General features: G+C 34.6%; 3 protein-coding genes across 4 annotated transcripts in view; 2 read left to right on the plus strand and 1 right to left on the minus strand.

Moving 5' to 3' along the window:
• LOC123012713 (ATP-binding cassette sub-family F member 2) overlaps window positions 1-2,322 on the plus strand; it is a 7,607-nt gene extending 5,285 nt beyond the window's left edge. Inside the window, exons 5-7 of the mRNA XM_044410800.1 lie at window positions 944-1,142; window positions 1,188-1,508; window positions 1,555-2,322. Of these exons, the coding sequence (XP_044266735.1) occupies window positions 944-1,142; window positions 1,188-1,508; window positions 1,555-2,070 (1,036 nt within the window). The 3' untranslated portion in view covers window positions 2,071-2,322. The remainder of the gene's footprint in view (window positions 1-943; window positions 1,143-1,187; window positions 1,509-1,554) is intronic.
• Window positions 2,254-3,477, minus strand: LOC123012715 (transmembrane protein 98-like). Of its 2 annotated transcripts, none has more exons than XM_044410805.1 (5): window positions 3,192-3,477; window positions 2,989-3,141; window positions 2,703-2,937; window positions 2,451-2,657; window positions 2,254-2,401 (listed from the first exon to the last, which is right to left on the minus strand). In XM_044410805.1, the coding sequence occupies exons 2-5, from the start codon at window positions 3,135-3,137 to the stop codon at window positions 2,318-2,320; spliced, it is 675 nt and encodes a 224-aa protein (XP_044266740.1). In that variant the 5' UTR covers window positions 3,138-3,141; window positions 3,192-3,477; the 3' UTR covers window positions 2,254-2,317. The 2 variants fall into 2 exon arrangements, with proteins under 2 accessions (XP_044266740.1, XP_044266739.1); XM_044410804.1 differs by having other exon boundaries at window positions 2,983-3,141; window positions 3,192-3,466.
• Window positions 3,478-4,299: 822 nt separating this feature from the next.
• LOC123013855 (exosome component 10) overlaps window positions 4,300-8,980 on the plus strand; it is a 7,594-nt gene continuing 2,913 nt past the window's right edge. The window contains exons 1-5 of the mRNA XM_044412705.1: window positions 4,300-4,455; window positions 4,506-4,883; window positions 4,930-5,108; window positions 7,352-8,030; window positions 8,080-8,228. Of these exons, the coding sequence (XP_044268640.1) occupies window positions 4,357-4,455; window positions 4,506-4,883; window positions 4,930-5,108; window positions 7,352-8,030; window positions 8,080-8,228 (1,484 nt within the window). The 5' untranslated portion in view covers window positions 4,300-4,356. The remainder of the gene's footprint in view (window positions 4,456-4,505; window positions 4,884-4,929; window positions 5,109-7,351; window positions 8,031-8,079; window positions 8,229-8,980) is intronic.

Raw genomic sequence — 8,980 nt, forward strand, 5'->3', positions numbered from 1 at the left:
TATAAGAATTATAACACTAAAAAGAAATAAAAATAACCAAATTTTTAATTATGTATTAAACAGTTCTTAAATGTGTAACACTCGCTTGAAGTCCATGAGGAGACGTGCTAAAAATAGGACAGTAAAAATAATTTCATTTTGTAATTTATGAAACTGCCCCAGGTAAAATATTTACAAAATTTTGAAACTCAACTATGAGAAAACTAATAGAATTATGTAATTTTTAGTTATCTATCATCTATACAGGGTGCGCCAGAACTCGCGCCCCAGAGAAAGTTCTCAAGTAAGGTAAGATACCAGGAACATGAAAAAAATGTTTAAAAAATTCTATCTGCCAAAAAATTTTGATATTTATTTTTTGACATTTGACATTTTTTTATATCTATTGAAGCATACTGATGATCTTGTATATGTTTTTTTACACTTATTTAGTAAAGGGACAAAAATTTTGCCAATAAAAGCCGCAAATAACATTAAACAGAGTTACAATTTAGGATACAGCTTCCTTTTCTCCTCTTTTAAAAGACTATAGCAAAAAAACTTTGAAAATTATTTTTCCAATAGAAATAAATAGAGTCAAAGTACAAACTTTAAACCCTCATAACTTCTAAATTTTTATAGATAAATTTTTTTAAACATTTTTTCCATGCTCCTGGTATCTTACCTTATATGGCATTTTTCTCTGGGGCGCGAGTTCTGGCGCACCCTGTATAATTCCAAATTTAAATAAAAGTAAACTGATGTGATATTTATAGTTTAAACTATAATATGAGTATAAATAAGTATAAGTTAAATGAAGCACAAGACTGCCTTTGCGAATAAACGCATGCGCATTCACATGAGTATTTCTAAGGAATTCTAAAGAATTCCAAACAATTCCACAGTGGTTTACCCCTCGGCGTGTTTAACAAATCATCAATTTTTCTATGTGTGTTAATTACAGTTATAAGAGAATTTTGGTGTTGATTTCGCACTCACAAGATTTCTTAAACGGCGTTTGCACAAACATTATCCACGTCAATAAAAAACGCTTGAAGTATTACACGGGGAATTACGATGCTTTTGTGAGGACTCGAATGGAGTTGTTGGAGAATCAAATGAAACAATACAATTGGGAACAAGATCAGATCAATCACATGAAGGTAATTTTTTTTTAATAAATAAATTTAGACTAATTTTTCTTTCAGAATTATATTGCTAGGTTTGGACACGGTTCGGCTAAATTAGCCCGCCAAGCCCAGTCTAAGGAGAAGACTTTGGCGAAAATGGTCGCTGCTGGTCTCACCGAAAAAGTGGTCAGTGATAAAATCGTCACGTTTTATTTCCCCAGTTGTGGGAAAATCCCGCCACCTGTCATCATGGTACAAAACGTTAGTTTTCGGTATAGCGATGACGGGCCTTGGATTTATAGAAATCTGGAATTCGGGATTGATCTGGACACGAGGCTGGCCCTCGTAGGACCCAATGGTGCGGGGAAAAGTACTCTACTGAAGCTTCTTTACGGCGATGTGAGTAACTTTGTTAATTTTCATCTAGTAACTTTATTTTTCTTAGTTGGTACCCACCGAAGGCATGATACGGAAAAACTCGCATTTGCGCATCGCCAGATACCACCAACACCTCCACGAACTCCTCGATTTGGATCTCTCGCCTCTGGAATACATGATGAAATCGTTCCCCGAAGTGAAGGAAAAGGAAGAAATGCGAAAAATTATCGGACGGTATGGTTTAACAGGGCGTCAACAAGTGTGCCCCATTAGACAGTTGTCAGATGGGCAAAGATGTAGAGTCGTTTTTGCGTGGTTGGCTTGGCAAGCCCCCCATTTGCTCCTGTTTGATGAACCCACCAATCACTTGGATATGGAAACAATTGATGCTCTAGCTGAGGCTATCAACGATTTTGAGGGGGGAATGGTATTGGTCAGTCACGATTTCAGACTTATCAGTCAAGTCGCTAATGAAATTTGGGTTTGTGAGAAAGAAACCTGCACGAAATGGAATGGTTCTATTCTCGAGTACAAAGAACATCTCAAATCGAAGATCTTGAAAGATAATGATAAACGGAAATAACTTGTCCAGACTCTAGGTTTTGATTTTTCGATAGTAAATTATTTTTATGGAAACGTTGTATGATCTTGTACAGTTTTAGATGAAATTAATTTATTATTTAGTGGCAGGTTCCCACCTTTGTACTAACTCCAAATTTTCAATTGCACTACTTTAAGAACACCAATTGGGTTATACTGTCGTCTATTTACAAAAAAAAACTTTTATTTAACTATGAAATAAAGAATACTAAGTTTAAAAATACTTGTACCTAAACACTGGTGTTGTAACTTGCGTTTATGACATTTTGGATTTTGCCCGAAGCCTCCTGAGTGATAGCAGCCTCTCGTAAAACCTACAATCCCCCTCTTGAGCCCCCACAAAATTTTCAATTTAAAACATACCACCATGTGTCCATCCATTTCAGCCAAAGACTTGTCAATCCAAGTGAAACTCTTGTCTCTTTGTCCACACTCGTATTTCGCGATGAGTGCTAGATGACTGACTGCCAAAGACAGGGCCGCAGCCCGGGCTTCGAGGAGTCGGGGGTCCAGAGGGGGGTACATGCTTCGCACCATGTCGTCCACTCTGCTTGAAATTCTCTTGGCGCTCTACAAGAAAATGTCAAGTTTGGGACAAGCAATGTTTTGTTTTACTTCAACAATGAGGGAGAGGCCGCTCCCCGAGGCCTGCGTTGTGCCCATGGCCAGCGCTGTGAGGCGCTCCGTTAAGAACCTACAAGTTTTTAAAATGGAGAGGCAATGAGGGATTAGGCCAGTGGCGTCGTCAATCCATTGTTCGTCAGCAAGGATTTGCTCAAGATTTGGGTTTAGTTGGACTTCCCCCAACTCTAGTTCAGCTTTTTCCGGCTCAATTAGCATCACTTCTGGCCTACAACTTGTGATTATTGTTGGGTTTGTGGCTTTGTGAGTTTACCGAGACAACTCATTCTGGGTGTCCAAATATGTGGACTTGTAGTAAAGTCGTTGTCTTCGGCAGATTATGACGAGGACTACGAAAGCACTCACAAAAATTGCAGAGAGGACCCCAAAGGCTATCGCCGCCACCATTTCGGTGTACTCCGGAGACATTTTGCTAAAAACAGGGGTGCTAATTGCGATTGCAAACAATTAAAAGGTGCTTACATGTGTTACATTATTTGTTGACCTCTTCAGGACTTTGTTGTTAACATTTAGAAAGTAGTTTCGGGCACTTTACTACGCAATTCACACGCAAATTAAGTGCGTTTCATCAAACTTTACTTCCAAAGTGGGAGGTTTAGTGAGAAGTATCAGGTATCAAACTAATGTTCATTTTATTATTTTTATCACTTGAAACTAAAAAATAAGGTGGGGCGAAACGAATTAAAATAAAGTTTGCAATTTTTTGATTTTATTATTTTTTTTAAAACCCCCCTCTCTTGCAACTCCGTGTTTTCTGCAGTGTTGCCAGTCTGATTAAAATTTCACCAGATCTAGTACTTACTCCAAATATGGCGACGTAACTAGTTACTTTTTATTTTTCCCTCGTTTTCCCCCCCAAAAAATGATATAAACATTGACAAATTATTTTGATTTGTTCTATCTTTTTCTTTAGCTATTGTTGTATCAACAAGAAATTACTCCCTAGGATTTTGCGATATTATTCCATAAATTTGGTTAGGTTGGTTTTTGGTGACAAACAAACAGTATCGTAACTAGTGTCAAAATTTAGGTTAAGTCACCTGTCAGCTTGTATGTAAAATTCAATTGATAGTTGACAGCAGGCAACAACAACGGGTAACCAACCTTATGCATTCAAAATTATTTCTGAAAATTCTAGTTACCAACAACATAAAAAACGTAATTTTCCTAAAAGTTCAAACCCTGGGTGGTAATTTCTTGTTGGCAAATCTGCGGATGGGTTTTAAGGTTGTTATGTGGTTTGCTGTTGTTCAGAAATGAAAAACCATTTAGGGATGTCTGGAATTGAAGGCTTTTTTACAAGATTTTGAGTTTTCATGAACGAATTTCGTAATATCCATTTGCTGCGTGTTCAAATCCTGATAAAGCGCAAAATCTTTTTCATAGTGATAGAATATTTTCTTAAACAAAAATTTCAAGTTGTAAAATAAAATTTCAAAACTCAAAGAATTTTTGAGGGGCAGAGCTACAGAGCTCTGCAAGGCTTTAGTTATATTATTTTCTGCTAGATGGCACAAATGCTTTTAGTGACTTTTTGTGACGCTGGTCTTTTTTCTGTCAATTGTCAAAAAAAAAGTTGTGATGTGATGATGGTTATGTTTAAAATAAACCAAACAAAAAAGTGAAAATGAGTGAAAAAACCCAGGAATGCCTCAGTGCTCCTGAGGGAACAAGCAAAGACGCGGAAATAATCCCGGGCTACTCCTCCATGGAGCAGTTCACGAAGGTTTAGCACACGGTAATTTTGAGGTTAAGTACTAACATGAGGGGTTCCAGGATGGATTTAAAGTCCTAATGGAGGCAATCAAGCACTCCAATGCCCTACCATCGGGCCGTGACTGGGATTTTTACACCATTTCGGACTCATTCAAAGAAATGATGAAAAACGAGGGCAACAACGTCTTGCGTTTAATGAACCAAATTATGAGATTCAACGATCTTGATAGCAATCTAAGAAATCGCGTTTTGGACGAGAAAATCGAGCTTGTGATTGAAGCAAACGATGTCATTCTTGAAAAAGTCGCCAATAATATTGACGAAATGAACGGAATTCGCAAAAGTGTGGTCGCCCCAGTGGTTCTGCAAACAGTCAGTGCTGAGTTGCCTGTGAACGGGTCGTGGAATAGGCAAATTACTGTGAATTCGGCCGTTGAAGTAATCATTTTCTAGTCTAAAACGGGTTTTAACACTGTAATTTCAGTCAAGTGGTCAAAATTGTATCAAACTGATAACAGCGAAGAATATTATCAGGCCCCAGAAATTCTTCAAGGATCAAATTGACAACAGGAACAACTCGCCGTGGTGTCCGCGCATCACCGACAAGCCCAACTCTCTCAAACCTCTAGCCATTTTTTTGGAAGAAAATGAAGACAGACAAGAGTAAGGGGAAAAAGTCAAATTAGACAAATCGGTGGAAAAAAATCCTAGAGTTGGATTTTTTTAAACGCTTTCTTTACACTTGGGTAGACATATATCAAAAGTCCCCGAAGGTGGGAGGCGAGCTCGAGAAGGGGGAGGGGGTTAAAGGTGTCTTTTTTTGGTTTTTTGCTTATATCTCTGAAATTGTCACTCTTATAAGTTTTTATCTTCTTAGCAAAATTTCCTACAAAAATGGTCCTTTGCATTTTTGTTGTAGGACTAACCATAAGCGAGTTATAGGGCAGAAAAGAAACATCATTTAAAAAAATGTGCTTTATCTGCATTTAAAACAGAATTAGTCTTGTAATTTAAAAAAAACTGACAGTAAATTGAATTTACTGTGTCCAATACTTCATTAAAGGAAGGGGGAGTCACGAGGGTCTATAAATACAAACTCATCGTTTATGTAATTTATGCAGAATTTTCTATTTCTGCATCACAAAAATGGTCCTATTCATTTTTGTCGTAGGACTAATCGTAGGCTTCAAAAGTTTGGAGTCTACATAAAATTGCATTAAAAATCCTTTGAAACTCATTTCAGTAGTATATAGAAAGTATTTATATGTGTAGAGCGTTCCCCAACTAAGCTGGTCTACCTGAAAGGTGTAAACATTTAAACGGAGAGATAAATAAAAATTTTGGATGAAAGAGAGAATCAATCTGTAAGGGGGTTAAATGGGGTGTGAATGTTTAAACAAAGATATAAACATAAAATTCTTTAGAGGTGTAAAGGGGCACTAAAATCAGATTTTTCGAAAATTAGTTTTTAAGGGAATAAAACGGTGTACACATTTAAAGGGATATAAAAACATTAAATTTAGAAAATATGATCCTTAGAGAGTGTATAAGTGCACTTTTCTAATTTTAATGAAATAAAATAGAGCTTAAACGCTTAAAAACAAAATTAAAAACATGAAATTTCGAATTTTGAGAGTGCAGAAGTGCACTGAGACGACACTTTATGAAAATCAACATTTAAAATTGTCCATAAACATAGCCCATGCGAAGAATGAGACTACTATAACTGAATCCTATACATAACAAAGGTAATTATCTAGCTTTATAGAGACCTAAGCCTATGGAATAATAAATAAATCATCGATATTAAATCATCTATTTATTAATATTGTACTGAACAAGACTGTAAATCGGTTTTCAATGTTTAAGTTGAAGACGAAGATGCAGCATATGAGAACGACTCCAAAGACTTTATAGACTCTCTAATGAAGTGTTGCACCTAATAAATTCAATTTGCTTTCAGTTTTTTCAAATCACAAGATTAATAAAATAAATTTATTTAAGAAATGTATTTTGTAAGTATACAGTATATTTCCGGATTAAGTTTACAAGAGGAAAAAAAGTTTACCTTTGATTTTACGCCAAAACTGCAAAGGAAAAACATTTTTAGCTTGACTTGACTTCTACAGCTTTCAAAAATCAAGATTGTAGAACTAGTTTTAAATGCCAGAATTTTTTTGCCAATTTCAAGTTATTTCTTTTATAATCAAAATTCTAAACTTAATAAAACATTTTATAATAGCCAATAAAAAGGAAACAAATTTTTACCTTTGATTTTACTCCCAAAAAGCAAAGGAAATACTTTTTTTCTATAGCAGATGTTAAACTACTTCTTTATAAACTCTTTTGACTAGATAAAGTAACACTTTAATAGCAAGGGTTGTTTTTGCTTTATCTGAAACGAGCAAATCTGTAATTAAAACTTCATTATTCTGACGCAGTAGAGAGAAAAGTTATTTTTTTTTCTTACTTTTGGACTTGTAATAATAATCTTTCTTTGCTTTTCAAGTCCCATCACATTGGCGATTTTATTTTTCTGTTTTAAATACGGATAAAGCACATTTTTTTATATGATGTTTTTTGTCAGCTTTATAACTCGCTTACAGTTAGTCCTACAACAAAAATGCAAATGACCATTTTTGTAGGAAATTTTTTAGGCTTTAATTTTGATAAGCAGGCAAAAACCGTTAGGAGTAATAGTTTCCGAGATATAAGCAAAAAACCAAAAAAGACATCTTTAGCCCCTTCCCCCTCCTCGAGCTCGCCCCCCACCTTCGGAGACTTTTGATATAAGAAAGCGTTTTAAAAAAATCCAACTCTCTAGGATTTTTTTTCCAGCGATCGCCCTATTTTTGTCTAATTTGACTAGGCTATTAATAAAACGACAAAAACAATATTTGTTTCAGATATTCTCATCCGTACGAATTCGAATTGGAGCGTTTTCAACCCACATTGTCCCAATTAGCCGACGAAAAGCCACTCCCCCCTAAAAGTCTTGCAGAGACACCTTTGGTGGAAATAAACACACCAGAGCAACTAGACCAACTGGTTGAAACTCTCAGACTTTGTAGTGAATTCGCCGTTGATGTTGAACACCACTCTTACCGATCTTTCATGGGAATCACCTGTCTTCTCCAAATATCAACTCAAGATAAAGATTATCTCATTGACGCTCTTGCTTTACGCGATAAACTCTCCATTCTTAATGAAGTCTTCACCAAAAACACCATTGTTAAGATTTTTCACGGGGCTGATAGAGATATCGAGTGGTTGCAGAGAGATTTATCCATTTATGTTGTTAACATGTTTGATACGCATCAAGCAGCGAAAACTTTGCAATATTCAGCCTTGTCGTTGGCTTTTTTGTTGAAAAAATTTTGCAATGTTTCACCAAATAAACAATTTCAATTGGCTGATTGGAGGATACGGCCGTTGCCTGACGAATTAAAATCGTACGCTCGCGAGGACACTCACTATCTTATTTATATTTATAAAATGTTGAAGCGAGAATTGTTGCAAAAAGCCAACAAGTGTGATAAACTTTTGAGATCGGTGATTGAACGAAGCACCGAAATTTGTAAAAAAGTAAGTTTGTTTAGGGTTTTATTTGTTTTTATGTTTGTTATGATTTTAGAGGTATTTTAAACCGATTTTGCACGAAGATAGTCATTTGGAATTGTACAGGAAGTGTAAAAAAATGTTTGATAATCGGCAAATGTATGCTTTGAAGGAGATTTACGTGTGGAGAGATAATTTGGCCAGAATTGAAGATGAAAGCTTAGGGTAAGTTTTGGTCTTAAAACCGAAATTGTGCTCTTTAATTTAAAAAATTTTTTGTTATTAAAATTATTGTTTTATAAAGATTTTTCAGTAACTTTTTAATATACATAGTTACTTTTCTCGGTTCTGAACAAAATCAAATATAAATACATATTGAATATTCAATTCGTATCAATTTATTGTTTTTATTGCTTAAATTTTTGTAAAATAAAAATTTTTAAATTTAGTGTACTAAAGTACCAGATACGAATTTAAGACACAAATTGGTTTCTAACAAAGTCTCAATAAAAGTTTACAAATTTTGAAGGCGATTTCCTTAGCTCAAAAATAGAAAAAAAATTCCATTGGCATAAAAATATGACAAAATCAACCAGAAAATCCGAATTTTGAAAAAACTATTTTTAACAAGCCTCTTCCACAACAATTTTTGATCTAGCGCCAAAAAATATACTCAGTGTAAATTTTAGCGAATTTATCTCAACGAATTATTGAGAGAAAAAATATAATCTCTTTTTTCTATTTCGATTTTTCAACTTGTTTATTTTAAAAATAATTAAAAAAACTGTTTGATTTCCAAAAATTTTCTTCTTGCAATTGTAATTGTGAAAAAATTCTTTTGCTTTATTTTTGTACAGACTGCAATTATTAAAAAAAAATCACAAATCAAACAAAAAAATTAAAGAATCTTAAGGATTTCTGGCTTAAATTAAAAATAGAAAAAAGCCATGGGCGTACAAAAAACATAAAAAATTGTC

The sequence above is a fragment of the Tribolium madens genome, unplaced genomic scaffold (genome assembly GCF_015345945.1).
Source record: "Tribolium madens isolate multiple individuals breed KSU strain unplaced genomic scaffold, Tmad_KSU_1.1 Scaffold_96;HRSCAF=242;Tcas5.2_LG5, whole genome shotgun sequence".
Lineage (NCBI taxonomy): Eukaryota > Metazoa > Arthropoda > Insecta > Coleoptera > Tenebrionidae > Tribolium > Tribolium madens.

Coding starts and splice junctions, on each gene's coding strand:
- LOC123012715 (XM_044410804.1), bottom strand. CDS start 3,137: ATGTCTCCGGAGTACACCGAAATGGTGGCGGCGATAGCCTTTGGGGTC. Junction 2,938..2,982: donor ACCCAGAATGAGTTGTCTCG/GTAAACTCACAA, acceptor CACAAGTTGTAG/GCCAGAAGTGATGCTAATTG. Junction 2,658..2,702: donor GCCTCTCCCTCATTGTTGAA/GTAAAACAAAAC, acceptor ATTTTCTTGTAG/AGCGCCAAGAGAATTTCAAG.